Genomic DNA, 25815 nt, shown 5'->3' with positions numbered 1-25815 from the left:
CCTTTTTTTTTTAAAAAAAGCAAAGTTTACAGCAAACACATCTTTGGTTTATTAGAGTGGAAAGCAAGCAGCATGATGGCATTTCAACCTCCTGTTGCACTGCCACATTTGTTGCACACATAGTTGTTTCTCATTTAGCCAGAAGCCTGGGTTGTCTTCTAAAGGAGAACTAGTTTTAGAAGACTCAAACCTGACTCAAACCTCAGGTTCAATTCCCACTCTGTTAGAAGCAAAATAGAATTCACACAAACATGAAACAAAAGTAAATCACAACCTGACAGGTTTTTGGTTTTTTTCAAAGCACAGATGAGAGGGCTTTCTGAGCAGTGACACTAGGACCAGCTGCTGTACATAAATTGTTTCCTAGATCAGAATCTCTCTCTAGTGGAGGAAAGAGTGAAGGAGACGATTTCTCTTCATGCTTCTGCTCCAATCAAAGGCAGAGCTTCCTGCACTCATATCTGTATGACATTCAGAAGAGTCAGCCTTTATCACTTATGCTCCTGGTGCTGAGACTTGGTATCAGACTGTTGCTTAACTTTTTGCTTTTCACAGGAAAGGCACAAACAGGTATTACATTTTTGGCCGCAGAATATATAGAGATACAGCAATTTACAACTTGTGATTCTAAAGGCACTACAGAAGACGGCAGGGGAGGATTGTCTTGTTTTAAATAAGTGCTCTAGCATTCTGAGTAGGACCCAAATTGCATTCATTTGCTGTTTACATGTTTTGTTCTGGACACCGATTTTCTATTCAGAGCATGTGTGAAATTCTTTGCTTTACATTTCCCCCCCCCCCCCAAAAAAAATGCACAATGGCTAAAGGGCAAGTACTTGTGAGGAAGGCAGAAGCATTGTAGGGAGGTGACCTCCCTACAACCTCAGTCTAGCTGAAACTGCCCCTCTCATTTTTCCTCCAGACAGAAGCACTTGATTTTCTTAAAAAGGGTAAAATCCCTGAAATCAACTACACGTAAATGGGAATGAGGCCCAACCCACTTTGGGAACTAAACAGGAGCCTGGACTTGGCAATATCCAGATTTACTAAAAAGAGCAATTTTTAAAATGATTCATGCAAACAGCAGTTCCCATATACATTGATCGAGAAGCAAGTCTCCCTTGCCATGCGTACGACGGGTACTGTGTAAAGGTGGTATGACAGCCCCAGTGGCGAAACCATGGCTGGGTCACTACAGGGAGCCCTGAACCAATAAGGCGCGCAGCTGCTGCCGTTGCCATTTGCCCAGAATGCCTTGGGGCCTTATTTGTTGAGGCCCCAAAAGAATTCTGGGGGAATCAAGACAACAGGAGTACAAGTCACCCGGCTCTGGGGCTCCTCTTCAAAACACCAGACCCTAAGAATGTTAAGAAATTAATAAAACAAAATGTGTGGTTGGCCTCTAGGGGATTAGGGTAATAAATACAATGTACAGGGCATTCTGCTAGCAGTTATAGTGAGGGCCAAGGGTTGAAATCCAGCACTGCCCCTTCATTATGCAATATTTGTTCCTGATTTTGGTGGGCATGGGAATTTAAGTAACAATGCTTACGTAGCCTACTGTATATGAGGGTGTAGTTATGTGGGTGGATGTACTTTGGAGAAGGGCCACAGAGCACCTGCTTTGTCCCAGATCCTGGTATTGCCAGGAGACTCTTCTCTGGAATCTTTGGGAATTGCTGCCAGTCAGTGTAGACACTGCTGAGCTAGATGGACCAGTGGTCTAACTCAATATAAGGCAGTTTCCTCTGTTTCTCTTCAGACTGCAAAGAAGGTGTATACAGTGGTACCTCGGGTTACAAACGCTTCAGGTTACAAACTCTGCTAACACAGAAATAGTACCTCAGGTTAAGAACTTTGCTTCAGGATGAGAACAGAAATCGTGCTCTGGCGGCGTGGCGGCAGCAGGAGGCCCCATTAGCTAAAGTGGTGCTTCAGGTTAAGAACAGTTTCAGGTTAAGAATGGACCTCCGGAACAAATTAAGTTCTTAACCAGAGGTACCACTGTATTTCATTTATAAATCTACAGCAGGCATGTCCAACAGGTCAATCGTAATCTACCAGTCGATCGCGGGGGCATTCCCAGTCGATTGCAGGATCAAAGTAAGAGATCTTCGTGGTCCTCCTGATCGATCCCTGAACAAAGCTCAACAACTCTGAGCAACCCTCCCCCCAAAAAAGCTCAACAACTCTTGGCAATGGGTAGATCACTGCCAGTATTTTTATAGTGGGAGTAGATTGCAGTCTCTTGGGAGTTGGATGTGCCTGATCTACAGAATGCTAAAGCTAGCCTTCCCTAGCCGGATACTCTCCAGATGTTTTGGGCTGTTAACTCCAACCAGTCTGTAGTCAATGTCCAAGGATGGAGGGGGTTGTGGTTTGGCAACAGCTGGAGGTCACCAGGTGAGAAAGGCTGACTTAGGTGGTCAGCAGTCCCTTCTGTGCAACCCCTTCAAGAGTGAGGAGTATAGACAAATGAAACCTAGTCAAGAGGACCTGCAGGAAATTTGAGAGTTGCCAGGGTTTTTGTTTTTGTTTTGGTTTAAATCACAAACACGTTTGCAGGTCCAATTTTAGAAGCCAGGGCACAAAAAAGATTCAGAGCTCCCCACACGTATATTATCTGCCAATGATTCCAAGGAGAAATGATTTTCAAACCTATTATAGGACACAAAATCTAGGTTAGCATGATGCAAAACTGGCATAAAAGGATTACTGCAAGAGATTGAGACTGCAGGCAGCATGGGCAAGACGTGCTGCCTGGTTGTAGGAAAAGGCAAAAGGCCATTTGGGCTGTTAGTCTTCCCCACCACAAAGGAGGAGCAGGACTTTCCTGTAGTCTCCTGAGGTGTCGCCCTGAAAGAGAAATTTGAAGCCACTGTCAAGTCATGCTTTTGATTAATGGTTTAAAGCAGTTTAAAGCACTCTTCCCCAACCGGGTGCTCACCAGAGGTTTTGGACGACAGTTCTCATCAGCCCCAGCACCATAAGGCCATACTGACAGACTGATGGGAGATTTATCTTATTTATTTCATAAAACTGATACACTACTTGACGGTAAAAAAAAAAGCAAACCTCAAAGCAGTTTATAAGGAGACTAAAACAAAGTTATGAGTAAAAGCAACACTTATATCTTAAACTAAAAGCAGATTAAAACATACACCCACATTCTACTTGTCTAAACAAAAACCATTTTAGCAGGCACCGAAAAGAGTGCAGTCAGGGTGCCTGCCTGATTTCAAGAGGCTGGGAGTTCTAGAGTACAGGTGCTGCCACACTAGATGTAGTTCAACATATCTGGAGAGCAACATTGTGGGTGGCGGTGGTTTGTATCTGGCTTTGCTATGGCCATTAAACACTGCTCCAGGCTGCCCACGAGTGTGAGCCTCTTTGGGGAAATTGTTCCTGCAGGGAATTCTCCTGCCCAAGCCTCACAGCAATGAGTGAGAGCAGCTCAAGGCTGCGGTGGAGACCACAAGGCAAAGCATCTTTAGCCACTTAGGCCTGAGGCCTACATGGGAATTTAAAGGCTCTGGAATTGGGTGGGGAAACAAATGAACAAAAAATGCAAGCTCACCTTAATGAAGGAGTAGAGGGATTTTCCATACATCCGCTTGAACTCTGCCTTGATATCTATCATGTCTATCTCACAGCGGGAGACCATCACTCGAATGAGGGTGTTGTCATTTGTCCCTAAACCCTTAATTGGGGGGGAAGGAGAGTAAACAAGCAACTGGTCACTCGGTTTTTGCATAAAACAAAACAAAAACAAACAAACAAACAAGTCACATTCAAATCTTTCTCTCTCCCCTGCCCCATTTACCTTCATGGATTTGTACAGCCTTTCAGCAAAGTAGGCATTCCTATTTCTTATACAGTTTACTGCAAGGAGAAAAACAAAGGAAGAAAGATTAGCAGACGAAGAAGAGAGCTGGAACCAGACAAGCTCATGATCAAGGAATATAGTTTTTCAAGCAAACAGAGGGCCTACATTTTTTAATAAAGAAAGTGTGGAGTCAATTATACTTGGCCAAGAAGCAGCTGCCCAACATGGGAATCCCTTCATCAGCAGCCATTATCCAGTGAGAAAGCCTGAAGGACTCTCTGAATAAGGGTGGGGGAAACCTGTTGCCCTCCAGAGGTTGCTGGACTGCAACTCCCAAAATGGCACAAAAGACAATCATGGGAATATGTAATCAGCGCAAAAACAAAACTATACCGTGATAAATCCCTGAAACGAGATATTGATAAAGTGAATGATATTAAAACTAAACTAATAATTGTTCCAAAAAACAAAATTAGCTTAAATCTCCCAAAAGAAACCTTGATATAGAAAAAAACATAAATTTCTCAAAGAAACCTCTAAATAAAGTAAACCTTGACGAGGTGCTGGCTGAGTGACTCGTTTCACTGGAAAATCTCTATTTCCTCAGAAGGAAAATATTTAGGGGCTGAGGTTTTCTTATCAAAAACTAGACAGGAACTGTAGATTCTGAAAAGAACTGAAAGCTACACCGCAGCCGGGGGTAAAATTCCCCAAAATAACTCTAATTTTGTTTAAACCAAAGGTTAGCTAATCTTATGAGACAGTTCAAATAATGAATATCATAGCTGTTTGAAAAAGATTAGGTAGAGGGCTGTAAAAGCTCTCCTGGTTGTGATGTTATAACGCCATTGCTAAGACTGCTGAAGGGTGTTTCTGATTGCTGGCTTATATACTGAGTGGTGCTCCATTTCTTAAAGGGCCAGAAGCGACTTAAGGCGTGTCAAAAGACACTTTCAGTAGTAAAGTACAACAAACTTGCATGGTACTTGTTCTAAAATACTCAACATAGAAAGCTTCTAAAGGAAATATTAATAATGAATATGGTTATGTTACCATATGAATATGTTACCAGAATGTGGGGGAAAGTCTCCCCTGCAGATATTAAAGAGCTTTGAAGGCTCACATGGAAGGAGGCAGTGCATTAGCTATCCTGGACATAAACCATGAAATTCACCAGGTGACCTGAGCCAACCTATTTCAATCAAGCTTACCTCACAGGGCTGCTAGATAATCTTCATGCAGAGTTTATTGGACTTCTTGAGAGAAGGGTGCAGAAACCAAGATCATCATTGCAAGGCACCTCCAAAGCTCTTTCAAGTTGCCCCACAAGACCATCCCATCCCCCTGTTTCATTTCAGCAGCTCAGTAGATGACTCACCTATCGCTAACAAGGCATCCTCAAGATCTCCTGACATTTCAGATTTAATGCTCTCTGTAATGTCTTTGTTAGCAATCTTCCTGTAGTCATCGAACACTGGAAAGCAAAAGGAGGGTTTTACTAGCAAATTAAAAGTAAAAAGGTGCCAAATCTAGAAGCCCACATATTTAGGAATTTATTCAACTAACTTCTACTAAGAGTAGACTCACTGAAATTAATTGACAGAAGTTAGCCATGTCAAATTTCAATGGCTTTACTCTGAGTAGGAAGAACACTGGTTACAACACTTTAAATTGCCCTCAGTTTTGCTGCTTAGATGAGACAGAACATTGGGGAGTTCCCAGGTTTCTGATATTTGACTTATGATTATTTTAAAGTAAGAAAATGGCAGTTTATTAGAAATATTTTTCTGTACTCCTCCACAGTGCAGGTTTAAACAAACTCTGTGACGTTATTTACGCAACCGCAGTCACTCCCAAGGAATTTGTAGAAATTTCAACGCAATGAATATAGAATGCCTTGGTTGCTGTGGTATCAAATTGGAAATTTTATACACCAAACCGCAATACATCAATTCCGCCTTTGGATTATAGTTGAACTCTGCTAAAGAGATAGAATAGACTCTATTGTCTAGACTGTATAACATGTCGATCCAAATAAACATGGGTACAACAGATGGTTTAAAGAAGATATGGGAAGCTGATTGGCAGATTAGCATCAGTAAAAAGGTGTGGATTTCAATATGGAGAAAAATTCATTTTAAATTGGTCTTGGCCTCAATAACAGAGGTGGCATTTAATTTGTGCAAAAATGACATGTCACTCAGTGGCTCAGTTCTGGGATGAAGTATTTGTTCAAATAAAGCCACTTACTGGATAAAATGTCTCAAAACGCCCAGAACTGGCTCTTCTCAATCCATTTATGGGAGACAGTATGCAGTTTTAACTTTTAGTAAATTCTCTTCTTCTAGCACCCAGGTGCATAACAACAAGATTCTGGAGGAACTTAGAGGGTGTTTCTCTGACAAATTGGTAGAACAAAGTGGCAAGTAGCACTTGCAGAAAAATAAAATAATAAAATTGGCACAAAGCTCGAAACATAGTCTCTTTTGTAAATGAATAGCAGAGTTTCATTATGTACATAGCTAAAAACAAAAACAGACGACTCCCCTCACATTATAAAACTTTTGGGTTAACAAACTATTTACAGTGGTACCTCAGGTTAAGAACTTTGCTTCAGGATGAGAACAGAAATCGTGCTCCGGCGACGCAGCAGCAGGAGGCCCCATTAGCTAAAGTGGCGCTTCAGGTTAAGAACAGTTTCAGTTTAAGAACGGACCTCCAGAACAAATTAAGTTCTTAACCAGAGGTACCACTGTATTGCCTTCTATTCAAAAAGTAGTCTGGGATAAATACTTTTATTCTGCATGTATTGCCTAAACACCAGCTTCTGATGATATATTACTTTATTTATCTGTGTGCTGTTGTATATGTTGAAAGAATTAAAGAAAAAGGAATAAAGAAAGTTTGTGCAGATTTCTGCACAATGGTGGCAAGTTGGATTGAACAGACATGGGGGTTTCTAAAACCGTGTGTGTGAGGACCTAAGGGTGTTTAAAAAAAAGATTTCTATATATATTTCTATATATCCGAGCTACAGTGCTCTATATACATCTTGCTGGCCCACAAATTTTCATTTATCTGGAAGGAGGAGGAGGAATAAAAACCCACAGAGTGAATGAAAGACAAGCACCAACAGGTGGTAGCAAAGCAAATGCAGCAGACTTGTCTTGAAGCCAACTCTTACTGTAAGAACTGGTGGAGCAAAAAACAGGAAGATACAGGATCTCCTTGCCAGGAAATCTGTGGGGTTCATGTCCATGCAAGTTTCCATGGGCATGAAAGAAAGACACTATGGCAGCATATAAATGCTGAATGAATTTTGCAATCCGGCAGAGCATCTCATGTTTCTCCACAGGAGAAAGAAATTAAGTTGGAAAGAGTCCCAAAAGGAAACTGTAGTAAGAGTATCTATCAGGGCTGGTTGCACATCCTTAGAAGTCACGCCAGGGCTGGCTCCACCCATAAGAGTCATGTTATTGCCTTTTCTTGAACCACAAACGTCCAACTGTCATATGGAAAATCACATGCTTGCTTTTAAGCTTCCCTTTTCCCATTGCTAAGAAATGGCCTCTGCCGATAAGATGTCCTGTTGCTGCTGCTATGTGAATGTTCTGTATTTCATTGTTAGCCATTGTTTCGGTGTTTATTAACATGAGATGTTTGTTTGCCTGATTGATATTAATGTGATTTTTTTTAATGCTGTTATGTTTTGTCATTGTTGATGCATTACCTTGCGCTTGGTTTTACCATGGAAAAGCAGCATACAAATAAACTCAGCTTGATCATGATGTAATTTCCTACACTTCAGTGTGGTAAAGAGACACTTTGAATTCCTACCTCTTGGCATATGTACGAAGCTGGAGAAAGGGCTTCCTCCCCTTTGCACATATTCCGAAAGCATCACAGATGCCCAAGGGGAGTCTCTGTACAACAACCATCCAAAATGTTCAGCCTCTTACCCCTCAACAGGTGGTTTCTGCTTCTTGAGCACAGGATACTCATGAACTGGGCCTCATCAGTGCCCCACCTTTTCTCCCCAGCTTCGTACAGACACTGAAAATGAGAAGTGCAGATAAAAAGGCATCGATTTTTAAAAGGTCAGTGCAGAAGGACAAGGAAACCCAGGAGGGAAGCAGAGCCTGTGAGGGGAGAAGGGAGGTCTGGACCCAGCAGCCAAACAAGAGCTTGGCTGTGGCATCCAACAGCCCAGACAAGTTCCAAGTAGGTAAAAAGGTAGAGCTTATGTCACGCATTGTTTAAAATCACAGCAGAGAGAAATAGCTCTGGGTCAGAAGAACTGGCTCCCCTGAAGGGGGCAACTGTGATATAAGCTGCTGCCCCAATGTGGTATTTTTCCGCAGTAAGATCTGTTCCCCGAGTGCAAAGAGCTACAGACCTGGGCATCTTGCACAGCCAGGCCCTCATCAACGTAGCTGCTCTCATCTCTGTTGCCCTGGAAACAAGAGGCATAGGTTAAATTCAGTCTAATGCAGGGGGTGGGAATTTCCAATGGGGCACTGTAGGTGTCAGTGACTATCAGACTTTGAAAAACTGGTACCATTGGATCAAGTTCATCAATTGTGCTGAATTAATTAAACTAAACAGTTTTAATTGGATTTTGAATAAGTGTGCAATTAATTGTTACTGTTTTGAATTTCATTTTGTTATTATCATCCTTTGGTCATGTAAAACACTATTCTGAATAATGCTTTTTTATAGGGTAGGATGGGGGCACTGAAGATGAGTTTATGGAACTCATCCCCAAAAAGTGTGTCCCCAAGAAAGTTCAGCAGATTTTACCTCTGAGAAGTCACAGCTTTAATGAGGGGAGATTCCAAGGCAGCAGAAATGCCCTTGGATGTAAAGAGGCCATACCAAAGGGTTCCGAACCAATGGACAAGCATCATGCAAGTGGTTCATAGCACGCCTGCCTTAAATATTCACACTTACATAGCACTGTGTTTCTATTGCTTCTTTTATTTCTCACATTGTATTTTGCTGTACAGTCGTACCTCGGGTTACGACCACCTCGGTTTGCGAACAGTTCGGGTTACGAACTGCGCAAACCCGGAAGTGTTTTCGCCGCGCGCACGCGATTTGCGCATGCGCAAAATGGCGGCGCCCATAGCGCTCGGTTTGCGAACTATTCGGGTTACGAACTGCGATCCGGAACGGATCGCGTTCGTAACCCGAGGTATTACTGTATTGGAATTTGGATTCTGTTGCATTCCAAGTCCAATACAATGAAATACAGTATAACAAAAAAGCAATAAAAACACAATTAAAAATCATATAGCATCTGACACAGCGAATAGAATTGCTAAAGCAAGCTGGGGGGTGGGGGGGTGGAATCAAGGGTCTGCCAAAACTCTCAGCAATTTTCAAGAGGTCTGTGTGGGGCAATGTTTGGGGTCCACTGGTCCAGACAAGTATCAAGGTGGCAAACCCATCAACAGGATGCAGGGAGAGAAATAGTGGAATACCAGCCTGGCGCTGTGGGGTGTCAGTTGAAAGAAATATTTACAAAGAAAGAAATGGGGGTGAGGTGTTTGTGAAAGGTTGCCATAAGGCAGCCTTTGCCAACCTGATTACTTACAGTGGAAAGAGACACCAGCACTCTCCGGAGGATGGAGGAGGTGTCCGAGACGATGTCGTCCTCAAGGCTAACCCCATACTCTGCCAAGAAAGCCAAGACACAATGGCTATAACGGGCTAGGGTTACTTAAATACTCCAGAGAGTACTGAGAAATTAGAGTCACATTCATTTCCACCACGCCAAGGTAACTACCTCAGGCAGCCGATTCAGGAAGGAAGATTTCTAGACAGATCTGGGCGCAACCTAACACCACGTTCTCCCACACAAGCAAACACCATAGAAAGAAACTCAGAAACATCTCTTTATACTCACGATGTTTGTAGGTTTCATTAATCAGTCTGATTTCTGGGTTGGTACGAGAAGCCAATATTTCTATGAGGCAGCCCTCATCTGTCCCAGCCCCCTGAGAGAGAGACAAACAGACAGACAGACAGAAAGAAAGAAAGACAGAGAACATGAAAAGAATGACCACCAGGGAGAAGGGGAGAGTTCTCATCCCAATGTAGGCAGGATTTAAATGCTGAACTTCCCCGAGTTCTTTCTTGGGGGGGGAGGGCTTAGAGAAACACCAAGATGGGGGTGGGGGTGGGAAAGTGCCCACTGGCCTCAAATCAGATGAGAATGCAGCAGTGCTCATTCTACAGTGGTTTTCATTCTGCTCAGAGGGTTCTGCCCTTTTTATTGCACATTAATGATGGCGTGTGCCTGCAAATGTTTTGGGGTGGTCACTCTGCTTCACTTCCAGTCAGTGCATATCCTGCAACAACCTGCTGAAATCAGGTTACTTTTTATACCACAAACATTCTGGTTTATTCTCCTCCTATTTCTGTTGTGCCATAGTCCAGATGCACGGGGAAGCATCCCAGCACAGACGAAAGAGGAATAAATCCTGCACCAGGGCACTATTATTGTGTCAAGAGCACATTGCAGAATGCACCCACTATCAAACACAGGTGGGGCCCTGTAGCCAGAATTCATCACACCCAAAGCAGATCCACTCAGGTTGCTCCCGGGCAACTTTTCTTTGGCTGCAACATGGTTTTATCTGAACCCTCTGGAAGTTCTGTTTCCCTTCCCCATCGCTCCTTCCTGGCTGTGATACCTGCATCACACAGAACTGGACTATTTGACCAGTTGGGTCTCTTTTCCAAGGCTACCATTCTATGATTCCGTGATCCTAGTACCACATACTCTGGAAACCAGGCCCTGTCCAGCAAAATGTGCATACGATTCCAGTTACATGATCTGTGTGCAGACCCCAGTTATGTCCCACCCAATTTTACATGACAATATGGTAGGAATTATGCTTATTGGGCAGAGTCCACTCATACTTGGGCTTCTGTTACAAGCCTTTGCAAACCTTGACAGCTTTTTTCAGCTCCTGCACGTCATACAGAGTGATGGGTGTCATCAGTCCAATGATAACCCTTTCAAAATTCCCACTCAACTCAGACTTCAAGTCGTCAATCAAATCCTGTTGGGGGAAAGACATGTTTTGGATGAATATCACAGAGAAGCAACTGTAAAAATATGTTTTTAAGCACATCAGAGGTAAGAAAAGTCAGTGAGAGTGGAGCTCCTCCACTTGGCTTAACAGGAATGCAATAAGGTGACCCCCCCCCGGGAGGGGGGGGGAGGAAGAATCCAACCTTTTCTTTCTTTAAACAAAAAAACAATAGCTTGTTTCATACTGCTTTGAGGTCATTAGCCAAACAAGGAAAAAAGTTTTACTTCAAATAATTTTATAGTCTGGATTCACAGAGGTTTACTTAAGACAAACATTTGTACTACAGGCTGAGAACATCTACCAATTATTAACATCACTACCAACTGAGGGAACCTGTAAATTCATTTTTATTGATGGTAACCGATATATGCATATTAATCATTTGTAAGCATCACTGGAATATTCCTTTATTACCCCCAAAGCCCTCAGAACTACGAGCACTCACTGCTACCTTTGCTACTTACGTTTATTAAACATAGTTCACCATACTCATAATCTGATAAGTGCTTTACAGGCCTCTGAAGTTAACGTCCCCTTGAGGTTTCTAATAGTCCCATTTTCCAAATGGGCAAACAAAACTGCACTTGTGTGACTTGCCAAAGGCCAAAGGCCCCAGAGCAAATGCACGGCTGATGAGGCACTTAACCCCTGCTCTGCTGCTCAACATTCAGCCCAGCCTTGCAAACAAATTCCCCCAAATTAGAAACGTTTTTAACTAGCCTGCCTACTGACTTACAACTGCACTAGGCTTATGTGGCCGTATAAGCCTGCTGTTTCCCCTGCACCCCAAGCAGAGGAGAAGGCCTTTTAAGTGTTCACGCTCAGACTGTGGAACTCCCTACCAAGGGGAGGTCTGTTTGACCACCCCCCCACTTGATTTGTAGTCAGCTAAAGAACAAAAATGGCCTTTCCGCTCCTTCACATTTTTGGACTGCCAGCCTGAAGACCCATTAGCAGGCTGCTCTTCTGTATATGCTTTCAACTGCAGAACCTGTTTCTCTTCAGTACTGGAGCAGTTTATTGTGTCTTTGATTTTAATGACTTTTTTTCGTAATATTGGGATTTAAGATTATCTTAAATACAATAAGAAGTGTGCAGAGAATTGAGGAAGAGAAAGAAATCATGCTTTTTCTGGTTGCCTGAAAAGTATTCCTACTCATCACAGATGACAAAGTGGGTGGCTATTTAAAAGCTGGGGAAACCGCAGGTGAGGGGGAAACACACTCAAGGGAGGACACAGATGTGTCATTTGGGCAGGTGAAGTATCGTAGGCTGATCAGTACAAAAAAAATACTTGCCATGATAGATTTTAAACTATAAACTTCTAAAATATCAAAAACTAGAGGTGGGGAGCAGGGAGAAGAGAGAATCAAGGAACTACACAGTTCCTATTCAATGCACCTACCCGCCCAATAGTGGATTTGTAGGCTATCTTAATCTCCTGCCGTTGGGCCAAATTCCTGTTAACCAAAACCTCAATAATGGCATCTTCATCTGTACCTGAGGCAAGAAAAGCAACCAACTTATTTGAAATTCAAGCAAGAAAACCCACGTGGGGGTGGGGAGACAATGACAACAATTTACCATAGCAACTACTGACAAGCTGGGAAGCAGCAATTATCTCTAGAACTGTAAATATGCTCACAGACACACATCTACTAGATTACACCTTGATGCATATGCAGCCTAAGAAGGTGGATGTGAATGAAGGGGACTGAGCATGGGTCAATATAGACTAGTGAGGTGAGGTTGTGGGAGACCACCAGGGGAGCTATTGGGAACCCCAGCTCTGCACTCTTCCAATGGGAAAACACTAGGGAAGATATACTGTTGCCAGGTTATTATGGTATTTGACAATTAAAAGTTCCTCTCTTCTTTTTTTCTATACCAAGTCGCATCTGCCATGTCCTATACCCATTAGGAAACAGATTTCTATGAAAGCACACTTATCTTTTGTGGAGCTATGAATAAGCTACTCTCTAGTCCTCCTTGAACCCATGTGGTTCAGTTTATTTTTTAAAAAAGGGACACTTTCGGTTTTGAGAGCCTCAATGATATGTAAGACTCTTCTTTAATAGTGTGGCTAGGCTACCTTCTTGGAAGTCACCTGCAAGTCCACTATGTCTTTGGTGTGATGCACCTTGACTACTTCTAGACTCTGCTTATGGCACAATGGGGTCCAAAATTCTGCTGAGCAGATTGGTGGAGGGAACACAGCTTGGCAGGCAATTCCTGCCTTTCTACCACCACAACTCTAATATGTAGAACTGTTGTTGAAAGGACTGAACATCAAAGAAAGGACCTCTGCCCAACACCATGGAGAGCCAATGGCAAGCAGAGTAGACAGCAGCCATGCTAGATGGACCATTCTCTATGGATAATATCTTTTTATGTATATATAGATGCGAGATAACCAAGGCTGTTTTGACAGCCCTTGATGCAGAACTAATGGCTTGCTCTGTTAAAACTGTTTAAATCCCATGGCTATTAGCCCAAAGCCTGCAGAACCACTGACCTGAGACAGAAGAAAAATAATGAGTGTTACATGAGAGGCACAGAACACTTTCCAGCTCAAGGGCTGCATTCCCTTGTGGAGGCTGTTTCTCTGAGAAAAAGCGGGCAAAGCAACTCTTAACTTTTGTACAGCAAGTACATTCAAGACACAAGGTAAAAGTGAGAGACTTACCTCCATCCACATAAGCAAGAGGCAATTGTCACAAGCCAAGGACACACTCCAGGCAGGCAAAAGCATCAGGAAGAGTACAGAGCAAAGCTGGCAAGAGTTGTGGCCTGCGGAGAGCCCCAAGGGCCAGACAGAGAGATCTGGAGGGCCACTGGTTTTTAGTGCCTAGCCTTGAAGTTCCCCACCCCATCAGAGAAAGAGAGGCAGAGGCAGAGGGGGCAGAGACTCACCTAGTCCCTTCATGGCCTTACGAAGCTTCTGGGCATCCTCTTCCGCCCTGAAGTTGGAAGCTCCTTTGATAGTTCCCCGGTTTCCTGCCTAAACCAAAGAATATCAGCTGTTAAATGCCATCACAAACAGGGATATACCAGTGGTTGTGGCTCCAAATAACTCATCTGGGCTCCAAATAGCTCCTTGAAAGCCATACAGTCGTACCTCGGGTTACGAACCGCTCGGGTTGCGAACAGTTCGGGTTACGAACTCCGCAAACCCGGAAGTGTTTTCGTCACATGCGCGTTCCGCGCATGCGCAGAAGCGGCGTGCGCGCTTTGCGCATGTGCAGAAATGGCGCTCGGTTTGCGACCTTTTCGGGTTACGAACTGCGACCCGGAACGGATCGTGTTCGTAACCCGAGGTACTTTCTGAGGTACTACTGTAGTAGCAAAAGCACAGAGATTGTGAGGTGTGCTATATTTCTTCAGAATGGTGGCTGTTGCTTACCTGTTGGCAACACCAAATTCCAGTAGAGATTAGGAAAGCTGCAGCTCAATGCTAGAGCACACACAGGGGATGTGGAAGATCGACCTAAGGATCTCAGGTGGTGGGAAAGATCCCTGCCTGAAAGCTTAAGTACACTATCACAATTCAAAGTAAGGCATGCTGGACTCTATGAACCAATAATCTTAACTTGGTATAACAGAGCCAGTGTGCTGAAGTGGTTAGTGTGTTGGCTTAGGACCTAGTCAGGACCTCCTCAGCCATGAAGCTCTATGGGTGATTTTGAGCCATTCACAATCTCTCAGCTATCCTACCTCACAGGGTTGAAGTGAGGATAAAATGAGGAAGAAGAGAACTATGTATACCACCTTGAGCTCCTTGGAGGATAGGTGGGATGAAAATGCAATAAATACTCTTTTTTTTCCAAATAATTTTTATTCAATTTTCCAAATAAACAGACCACACATAAACAAAAAACACAATTACAAATCCTCTTATCCCCTCCTCTCAATTCAATTCGCTCTGCCGAGCTGTGACTTCCCTCCCTCCTGCCATTCAGCTTTATTGCTCACTCTCGTCTCGCAGTTTCTTTTTACCCACATTGTAAACCAGTTCTTAGGATTTATTTCAGTCCTGCAAGTGTCTTTAAACTTCTACAGTTCTTCTCCATATAATCAATGAATTTACTCCATTCCCTTTGGTACTTTGTCTCTCCCTGATCACGGATCCTGCAGGTCAACTTTGCTAACTCTGCATAGTCTATCATTTTCGTCTGCCACTCCTCAATCGTCGGTATGTCTTGTAATTTCCATTTTTGGGCTAATAAAGTCCTAGCCGCGGTTGTGGCATACATAAATAGTCTCTGATCTCTCTTTACTATTTCCTCTCCTATTAATCCCAAAAATGCAATAAATATTCTCTTGTTTTGTTTAGCTAACAAAAAGGGTGTGAGGTCTGACTCCTCGCCCTACAAAAGTATATATAGGTTAAGTTCCCACAGGACAGAAGTGGGAAATTATCATACGTAGAAAAACAGCCTTTGCCAACCTGGTGCCCTCCCAGCACACTGGCTGGGACTGATGGGAGGGCACTAGGTTGGCAAAGGTTGCAGAAGAGGATGTATGAGGACCCAGAAGCCCTGACCTTTGTGTTGCCAACTTTCAGCTCTGTTGAAACCTTCCCATGGCATTATCATATAAATCTTGCTCCGATAGGAGTCTTCCGTCTGTTTTATTTGCCCAACTCAATATCACAGAACAATGGCCCTGTTTATTGGGCTCTTGAGCGTACCGGGCACAGCTTGGTACATGCTGGGGAAACAGGAATCACTCACCATGACAGCCACCTGGTCTGGAATTTCCCAAGCCAATGATTAACTGCAATAAAACAAGGAGATGATTTAGATAATATTTGACTTCAAACACAGTGCTTTCCTGGCATGGGAGAGAGGGGCTTCTAAGCCACCTGGTACCACCCAGTACTGGAGAGGAACAGCCCTGCCTACTTTGGGGGCAAACATCTAGACACATCCTTTCCCCAAGGAGTTGCAACACCCCCACCACATACACCTCAAAACTAAACTACAAAAAAATCCTAAGATTTTCAAGCATGCACAGCCTGTTCTCAGTTAAAACTACTCAAATGACATCTAGTTTATAGAAAAGGCATGAGAGGTGACATGACAGAAATTTATAAAATTATGCATGAGATGCGGAAAGCAGATAGAGACATGTCCGTCCCCTCTTCTTTCATAACACTAGAACTCATGGACGTCCAATGAAGCTGAATGTTGGAAGGTTCAGGTTACATAAAAGTAAGTACTTCTTCATCCAACGTATGGTTATTCTATGGAACTCACTCCCGCAGGAGGCAGTGGTGGTCACCAATGTGGATGGCTTTAAAAGTTCATGAAGGAGAGGGCTATTGAAGGCTACGGTACTAGCCACTATGCTCTGCCTCCATAGTCAGAGGCAACACTGCTTCTGAGTAACAGTTGCTGAAAAACACAGGAGGGGAGAGTTGCTCTTGTGCTTGGGTCTTGCTTGTAGGCTTCCCATTGAGGCATCTGGTTGGCCACTGTGACAACAGGATGCTGGACTAGATCAAGCAGGCTCTTCTCAACTGCTATGAACCAGAGATTCTGCAATCAGTGGAAATCCTCTTTTACTGTGCTAGCATCTTTATCATCAGCCCCCCCCCCCCCGGAATGGTCTTGAACCTGGGCTGTGTCCGAAGAGATGGCCACCACACACAGCCCCACATGCCCCTATTACAGTTGAAAGTTTGTGGGCATTTTAATTGTAAGCTGTGTTGGGAGACAAACTTGGTTGAAGCAGCAAACAATGACAAAACTAGATTCAGGTATGTAGCTGTGTTTGTTTGACCCAGTCGAAATAATTTAAAATTAATTTTTTTTTAAAAAATAGTCTTAGCTCATACCTAGAACAAACTTAGTTGCTCTCTAAGGTGCTACTAGACTATTTTTTAATTTTTTAAAAGAATTGAATGACAAAACTCATCTTGATGTGAAGCAGAGATCTGGCATCACAGAGCAACCTCTGGACTTGGACTTTTTCTACCAGCCTTGCCTGTCCCAGAACAGCACACACAACAGCAGAAAGCACAAAATAAGAAGAGTCTGGCTGCTGGGGCTCCATCTAGTCTAGCTAGCATCTTGTTCTCACAGTGGCCACCAAGATTCCAGTGAGAAACCCGCAAGCAGGGTTCCAGAAACAAGTGGTTTGTGCCAGGTCAAATGAAGGAACAAATCACTCCAGTGGTGGCCAGCCATGTGTGATGTCAGATATAGGGCCACTCTAATGATTGAGGGAGTGGGCAGAAGCCAAATTCTGGATAATAAGTACAAATTTCTGGTGGAGCACCAAACTGACTGCAGGGATTCTACTGATTCAAGAGTTCCCCAGAAGACACAGCCCCAGCCAGCCAGCAGCATCCACAGCAACAGCATCACTCATGTTGTCTGAAGAGGCTTGGTCTGAGCAGGCTTCACAAATCTAGGAAAATACAAAATGCAAATATACACATGTGTGGTATTGCACCTTCTACAAACATGAGGCAAATCTAATACTGTATTTAAATTTGTTATACGCAAAAGATGAACCTTTTAAGCAGATACTTTTTAGCCTAATTCCCAGGTTTGTGTCTTAGTCATGTCAAGCTGCCAAGGAAACATGGTTTTTTAGTCTGGAAGAACTAGGCAAAGCCTGCTCCAAAACTCAGCTCTTCAAACAAAGCTTTGAGTCAGACTGTTTTAAGTCTTCCTCCCCAGTAAAAGCAAAACCAGAGTAATGTGGAACTGACATGGTTTCCAAGCACATCATTTTCCAGTCTCCCTTCTCCAAACCCAAGCTATGTAGGGTTTTTTTGTTACAGCTCATGTTTAAGGAGAGTGTTTAACCACAAGCCCAGGTTCAAGTAACACAGACATAAGAACAGACTCTGGATCAGGCCAATGGCCCAGCTAGTCCAGCATCCTCTTCACACAGGGGCCAATCAGGAAAACCGCAAACAGGATCCAAGCATAAGAGCACTCGTCGCTCTTGTGGTTTCCAGGACCTGGTATTTAGGAGCATTGCTGCCTCCAAATGTGGAGGCAGAAGGAGCTGCTAGGTACCAAGTTCTTGGGTACTGTCAATTGGCCTATTGCCAAACTTCAAGCTCACTTAAATTTTGTTGCTGTTGTTTAGTCGTTTAGTCGTGTCCGACTCTTCGTGACCCCATGGACTATAGCACGCCAGGCACTCTTTTAATGTACGTTAAATGAGTTGTCACTCGTTGCTTCTCTTAAGTGTTATGTTACAGTGAGATTATTATTTAATTAAGTATAGTTCTTATGCAACTTTACTTGCACTCTTTCATGTATTTTGGTGTAATGCTGTATACAAATAAGTCGACTACTATGTCTAACCAACAGCAGAGCTCTTCTTATGAACATGCAAGAAATGTTTGCACTGAACTGCCAGGCACATCTCCTGATGTAAATAAGGACTCACATCGGAGAAGCAGCTTCCTGGGAAACCAAACTCTCTTTCACAATACTGTACATGGATTTAATTTTTAGTAAAGATGTGGTGGATTCTAAGAGGGAACTAACCAGATGACACATTTTGCAACTGTGGCAAAGCCACGATTCTAAGGGCTTGTTTCTGAGTAGACGTGGGTTGTATTGCGCTGTACATCTTGCAACATAACATTCAGATTCCAGTTTCTGTACCCAAACCCACAGCTAAAAGAAAAAAGAAAAAAGTTCCAGAGACAAACCACAGGCCGGTGATTAAGCCTTGTAAACTGCCTGGTTTTCAGACAACTTCAGAACCCAGCTCTCCTCAAGAGTTCTTCAGTAAAAGGGTGTGGTAATAAATTAGTAGCTGGGGCCCAAACTATCTACCACTTTTATGGTGTAATTAGAAATCACTAGGTAATACTAGGCCAAAGAGGTAGAAATTAGGAGAGGAGCCTTATTCCCTCCCTTCTCCAGCTATGATCCTTATGAAAATCTCTCCACTTCCAAAGCTGCAAACAGCATTGGCGGAAAAAAGCTTTCACTTGTTTCAGCAGGAGCTTCCACCCACCCACCTCCTGCTAACATTAACTGCAATGCATTGTAGGAGAGGTAATTTGACCTCATGGAATCATAGAAAATGCAACAAGCTTGTTTTCTGCTGCTCTAGAGGGGAGGAGCCAAACCAATGGATTCAAATTACAAGGAAGGAGATTCCAATTAAACATTAGGAAGAACTCTCTGACAGCAAGAGATGCTTGACAGTGCAACGGACTTCGATGGAAGGTGATGGACTCTTCTTCATTAGAGGTTTGTTAACTGAGGTTGGGTGGCCATCTGTCAGGGATTCTTTAGTTGTGATCCCTGCATTGCAGGGGGTTGGACTAGATGACCCTTGCATCCCTTCCAACTCTATAGTTCTGATACTATATCATTGCTGGCAGAACTCAAGTACAGGATTTCCCCCTTCAATTTCTCTTAGTAGTCTTAGTAATTAGTTGCACCGCCCACCCCACCCCCCAGCTCATTTATTTCCCTCAAGGAAATAAAAAAGCTAGAAAACCAAGTATCCCAAAGAGCTCTACAGATGTGTAAATGTAATGATTTACTCTTGGCTTATTTGCCATGAGGCATAGTCAAATAAGCAGCATGGGATATCATATTCATTTAGAATCATTTTCATCCGTTTTGCATGCCCCATGCACAGCAGTGGGAAATACAACATCAAAGTCGCATTGACTGCTCTGCCGCTCTGCTACATTTCATTAGGAAAAACAAGGTCAGCAACTTTCCTTAAGCGGATGGTTTTCATTTGCCAGCTACAAGCATAACAAGGTTTATGCATTCAAATCTCCACTTCCTGCTTTTACCGTAGTTCTGTAGGAGACACTGATGTTGAGATTCACTTTGCAAAGCTACCGTAATTGGCACTGACAGGGTTGCCTAATCTTTTTTTTTTTTAAAAAAAAGTTTGAATCTAAGTCAGTGGCGTCACAACATCAAATAATGGCAAAGGTTACCAACTGACCAGAAAAGGCCCGTCCTGGTTTCCTAATACCATTTCACACCCTAGCAGTGCTTTCAACATCAGCTGGACCTTGAAAATGAGATCACCCCCTGCAAAAGTCAGTGCACATCAAATTGTTGTTAAAGGCACAGCTACAGAGGCTGGCTTAGAAGTTGGCACTCCCATGTGGCAGTGATTTCCATAAATCCATTATATGTTGAGTGAAGAACTTGCTGTCTTTGCCAATGATTCTGAATCCTGAACTTGTGGACATCCATAAGCCGAATGATGGAAGGTTCAGGACTGACAAAAGAAAGTACTTATTCATGCAGGGTAGAATCGATGGAACTCATTCCCACAAGAAGCAGTGATGGCCACAAACCTCCATGGCTTTAAAAGAGGATTAACAAGTTCATGGAGGAGAGGGCTATCAACGGCTACTAGCCATGATGGCTATGCTCTCGGGAGAGAGCTCTTGAGGAAAGGAAGGCCTTTCAGATCTGGCAAAGAGATAGAAACTATGCCAACGCTAAGGCTGAGGTTCAAAGAAGAACCAGAGAACTAAAAAACACCTGGTGGATAAAAAAAAGCTCAAGAGATCCAGCACTTAGCCGGCACTCATGATGGAGGAAGGAGCCTGTTGATGCAAATACAACTGAAAGCTCCCCCTGGTGTCACCGGGGGTCATGCCATGGCCCTAGCCACCAGCAGGGCGTAGGACAGGACCCACAACCGCAGGATCCCTTAAGGGGATACCCCTATAAGAGGAGGGTTGGATGATGGCCACAACCAGTCCTCGAACACACCAGACAACTCCATATTCCAATGCCTACCGCCACCCGAGCCAAGAGGCTCTCGACTTTATACTGTGGTAGCACCTACACTTTGAAACTCTTAAGCACCTACCGTGTTTCCCACATTTTAAGACACCGTCTTATATTAATTTTACTCAAGAAAATAAGCCTATGGCTTATTTTCAGGGGGTGTCTTTTTAAAAAAATATTATTACTGTAAGTACCCCTCCTTACCGCGGCCAGCACTGCTGCTGTTGGGTCCCGCTGGCTCAGGCCGCACAGCAAGGAGGACGCCTCTGGCCAAAGGTTTAAGGGTGTGTGTGTGTCGGGAAGTTTCATTTGGCGGGGGGGGGGGGAGTTGGAGGCACAATTTTCCTCCATTGCAGGGCCTTCGTGGTCCCTTCCAATTCCACAATTCTGTGAAACCGGAGGACATCATAGTCAATGTTGGCATATGACAAAGGTGACCCTAAGCAAACCAAGCCGAGAACGGATGGCACAGGCAGAAAAGTCCCTCCTCCCCTCCTCCCCTGACGCTGCGGTAGACCTGCTGGTGGTGCTGAGCGGGGGCCCGAGGCCGTAGAGCATGGCTCGCACAGGTGGCTGTAGCGGGAGCGCAGGGGCTGCCGTGGGGCTGAGCTGCAGCATGTGGGCGTCGCTGCTGTTGTTGCTGCTGCTACTGCTGAGGCTGGCGCCGGCGGGGGACATGCCCCCGTGCCTGTGCCCATGGCGAGGGCGCTGGCCGGCTCGGCGCGCTGCGCTCGGCTGCTGCGCCGCACAGAGCACCGGATCAAGGAGCCGGTCCGCAGAGTTAGCGTCCAGCAGCGCTGCACGGAGCATCGCCTCCTCAATCCAGCATGGCGCTGCTGGGCGCTGACTCTGCAGACCGGCTCCTCGATCTGGTCCTCCGCGCAGCGCTGATCAGCGCCGACCCGACAGGCCGCCAGATCAAGGAAGCAGCCTGCTGGGTCGGTGCCCAGCACCAGATCGAGGAAGCTTCCCAGGGTTGGGGGGGGGGGAGAAAGAGGGAAAAGGTGTCGGCGGGGAGAGAAAATGTGCGAGTCCTCTCCCCTTTCTTTCCTGCTTAGCCGGCTTGCAGGCAAGCTGAAGCAATCAAGCCGACGTCTCTAATGACAGAACAGCCGCTTTCTCTCCCTGCCGACACCTTTTCCCTCTTTCTTTCCCCCCTCCCACCACCCTGGAAAGCGAAGGAGGCGAGGATCAATTGCTTTGGCCCGGGGGTTGCCATTTTACAGGAACAAACGTGAAAAGAAAAAAGAGGCAACAAGCCCGGTCAGCGGCGTCTCCCTCCCTCACCCAAATGGAACTTCCCGACACCCCCCCTTAAACTTTGGCCAGAGGCGTCCTCGGGCCCCGTTCACACCTTCACTGCTGGGCACCGACCCTGCAGGTAGACCTATGTCTTATTTTCGGGGTATGTCTTATATTTTAAAAATCTTAAAAATCCTGCCATGGCTTACTTCATGACTACGGCTTAAAAAGGGGGAAACACGGTATTTACATCAGGCAGGCACCTTCATTGTATTATTTTGGGTGCCTGCTGAAAACATTTTTGTTTAGACAGATGCTTAGAAAGCTGGTGTGAGTTTTAAATTTTTTTTAGTCTATCGTTATTTTAGCTTTTTGAAGGTCTTACATCATTGTTAAATCTTGATTTTTTTTCCAAACCACTTTGAGAGTAGTTCTGTTTACAGTACAGCTCTGTTTACAGTACAAATTTTATGAAATAAATACAATGTTTTAACTGTTCACATTCTTCGTTTGCTATACCAAGTAAAGTGCCTATTTTAGAGGGTATTTTTATACGGCTGTTTTATTTGATTGCCAATGCCTGCATTTCTGCCCTGGGCAAGTGCAGGATGCAAGGGGGAGAGAAGCACAATAAATGAATAAGTAATAAGACAAGACGCTCAAAATTCAAGCAGAACAATCCCAAGTTAATCAGAGCTTTGTTCTCAATTCTTTTCTTTAAGTCTTCTCAAACAGACTCCCCTTGGCAAAGGCCTCCCTACAAGTTCTGGACATCCTTCCTAATCCACCCAACCATGAAAAACTAACTATAACATAATCTTAGAGTGGAACAAAACCTGATTTGTATTGTGACTCTTTCATCTATTTAGCCCCATGCAAAGAAAACTGGATACCAATTCTGGGGTAGGGATGGAAAAAAGTTTCCAAATCCTAAGAGCAAGCATCACCTTTTAAAGACTAGGAACTTAAAAGTTTTCCCAACTCCTGTCCCAGTAGGACACTGCTTGACGGAAGTCATCCCATACTTAAATGCACCAAACAGACCAAAACAGCACTAGCTGAAGCAAAGACCTTTGGCAACGATCAGACAAGCACCCATACTATTGAATGTACAGTACAATTAAAAAAAATCCTCTGGAAAGGCTTTTAGAAACCAGAGCAGCAAAGAATGCTGCAAATCTGCCAAAATGCCTAAATCTGCCCCTCCTTTTCAAAGGGCAGTTTATGGTTGTAAGGTGTCTGTGCACCACACCTGGTGAAATCTCAGAAGCCACAGAAACTGTGGAATACAGTACATGTACAGTATGTTTTTCATTAGTAAGGATGAAGAAGGGAGCTTTCAATGCCTAGTATCAACCTTCCTCAACCTGGTATCCACCAGCTGCTTTGGACTAAAACTTCTATAGCTCTCAACAGCAGCACTCACTTGAAAGAGCTGATGGGAGTTGTAGTTCAGGTTGGGACAGGCTACTCAGTATGGCTCTTTTCTACAAATCCCAGAAGCAGAATAAATTATGCAAATAAGAAAAGTCACAGCATAGGGAATTGTGCACATCTGCTTAATTTTCATAGTTCACTCAAATGAGAGAAATCAGCTTCTCTTGTGACAGAGTTTTTAGCATGGAATCTGCACAGGTGATAAGCAGGTCGAAAATGCTACTTTAGCCCAAGCAATTCCCAAAGTACAAGCTAGAACTGCTTAGTAGGAAACGCCAACTTCAACTCCTGGCTCTTAATACAGAAATTGATAGACTTGTTTAACTGGTTCTTGTTGCAGCACCAATTTGAATATTCAGCTTTATTATCCTGCAATTATAAAACTAGCATGTTAAATGAGGCACCTTTAACCTTCAAACAAGAACACTTAATCAAGCTGGTGTGGCCTGTTCATACGAAGAACAAGAAGAGGCACAAACCACCTGTGGCTGGAGGAGCGGATCTCTGCTCTCAGGACCAAACCAGTGTGTCTCATAGTAACCAAACACAGACATGTGTACCTGTGATTTTTAAAAACTGAACGGAGCAGGAAGATATGAGTGAAACTCACCTCGCCATCATGCATGCACCCACCCCCAATCCAGACATAAAAACTTCTCTCCTACCGGTACCTGCACACCACTGTTGGAAGCAATTCCCAGTCCAAACCTGCTGCCCTACAGATGTTTTGAATTACAATTCTGATCAGCCTGCTTCAGGAGCAAATGTCAGGAGAGTGGTGCTGGATCTTGGCCCTGAGGCTGCTTTTCCTTTAGAGTAGGACTGCCCTCCACCCACTCTTAGGTGAGGGATGCTAGTCAGCAGATCCTGAGGTGAGGCACAGCACACTGGCATCATATGTCCACATGCACCAGAGTAAAAACATATCTGCTTCCTACGGTAGTCAGGTTTTGTTTCATGAGACTGGGGGAGGAGGCTGAGAGCTAACTGCTTTTTAAAAAAGAAATCCCTTAAATTCCCCGTAAAGGCAAAACAGGGAGTGGATACCAGCACATGTAGATTGTCTAGGGTAAATGGGGCTTCTATATCTTTCTATTATCCAAAAACTGCTTCCCCCCCCCCTGGAAACCATATTAGGTCAGGGTGTGGGGAGCAAGCTACCTCCTCACTCTATTATTACAGGTTGGTTTATATCTCAGCTTTCCACAAGTTACTCTGTTTGCTTATTTCATAAAAATGGTATGTCACTTATCTGCACAACAGGTCAAACTGCAGCTCAGTCAGAAAACAAAACATCCCTGAACCCCAAAAATAAGTCTTGGTCTACACCATATCCTATCTCCGTGACCTTCAAGACCTACAATATTTTTCTCCCATCAAAACTGTCATGTTCATGGAAATGCAATTTGGCCCTAAATGACAACTGCAAACAAGGCTATGGGGGGGGGTAGCCTTGCACCCCACAGTACGCTTTAGAGCAGGGTTTCCCAAACCTGGTTCTCCAGCTGTTTTTGGACTGCAAGTCCCATCATCCCTATCTAGCAGGAACAGTGGTCCGGGATGATGCACATTTTAATCCAACAACAGCTGATATGGGAGCATGGAACAGATCGTTCTTTTTCAAGTTTTCAAAATGAGCTGTGGTGGGGAGGAGGGGGGCATGGGCCTAGCCAGGTTTTTTGTTACCAGGGGTAGGCCTTTTGTTGGGGCGGCGGCAGAACCTAATTTTGCAGGGTATTTTTTTTAATTAAATTTCATTGATTGGGGTGGCAACTGCCCCTCCCTGCCCCCCTTAGCTATGTCCATGGTATTGGTATGCTTTTCTCTTGTCCTTAATATGTATTAGTTTTTATCCTGTATTTTTATTCTGTGAACCGGCCTCAGATCTACGGATGAAGGGCGATAAGCAGGTTTCAGTAGTAGTAGTAGTAGTAGTAGTAGTAGTAGTAGTAGTAGTAGTAGTAACAACTTGCGAGGCCTAGTAGGCAGCAGCCCATTTCAGCACCGCAGCGGAAAAGTTCTCCAAGACTGTGCCCGGACGCGACCCAAGTGGAAGGCAAGCGGCGCTTTGCCCGCGCTCAGAGGCACTCTGCCCCCGCCAGGCGGGGGAAACGGAGGCGAGCCCTCGCTCGGGTCCCCAGGGTGGCAGCGCCCGCTCCCCGCTGGCCCAGCAACCGGCCCGCGGGCGAAGGGAAGGAGGCCGACGCCCAGGCACCGCCAGACTGGCTGGTGAGGGCCCGCTCTCTTCGGAACACGCCGCGCCCTCGCGGCCTCTGCAGCCCCAGAAGTGGCACAGACCCGCCCGCCTCACCTCACCTCACCTGCCCGCCTGCTGAGTCCGCGCCGCTGCCGAAGCCGAGCGCCGCCTCGCCTTTTCATAGGCGCGGAAAACCCGCCCTTGGAAGGGGCGGACGCCGCCCTGGAGGCGGCTGAGGCGAGCGGCTCGGGTTTCACC

At 44.6% G+C, this 25815-nt stretch overlaps 1 protein-coding gene across 5 annotated transcripts; it reads right to left on the bottom strand.

The window, feature by feature from the left end:
- Positions 1–25: 25 nt before the first annotated feature.
- On the bottom strand, positions 26–25791 carry ANXA4 (annexin A4). 5 transcript variants are annotated; one of them, XM_035118217.2, is made up of 14 exons: positions 25682–25791; positions 17194–17343; positions 15663–15705; positions 13843–13930; positions 12335–12429; positions 10783–10896; positions 9735–9825; positions 9423–9502; positions 8223–8279; positions 7786–7879; positions 5205–5300; positions 3824–3882; positions 3578–3700; positions 26–2856 (listed from the first exon to the last, which is right to left on the bottom strand). In XM_035118217.2, the coding sequence occupies exons 3-14, from the start codon at positions 15663–15665 to the stop codon at positions 2797–2799; spliced, it is 960 nt and encodes a 319-aa protein (XP_034974108.1). In that variant the 5' UTR covers positions 15666–15705; positions 17194–17343; positions 25682–25791; the 3' UTR covers positions 26–2796. The 5 variants fall into 5 exon arrangements, with proteins under 5 accessions (XP_034974108.1, XP_034974110.1, XP_034974107.1 ...); XM_035118219.2 differs by having other exon boundaries at positions 17212–17343; XM_035118216.2 differs by having other exon boundaries at positions 17221–17343.
- Positions 25792–25815: the final 24 nt, after the last annotated feature.

Source organism: Zootoca vivipara, chromosome 6 (genome assembly GCF_963506605.1).
Source record: "Zootoca vivipara chromosome 6, rZooViv1.1, whole genome shotgun sequence".
NCBI classification, from domain to species: Eukaryota; Metazoa; Chordata; class Lepidosauria; order Squamata; family Lacertidae; genus Zootoca; species Zootoca vivipara.
This window is presented reverse-complemented; position numbering and strand designations above follow the sequence as displayed.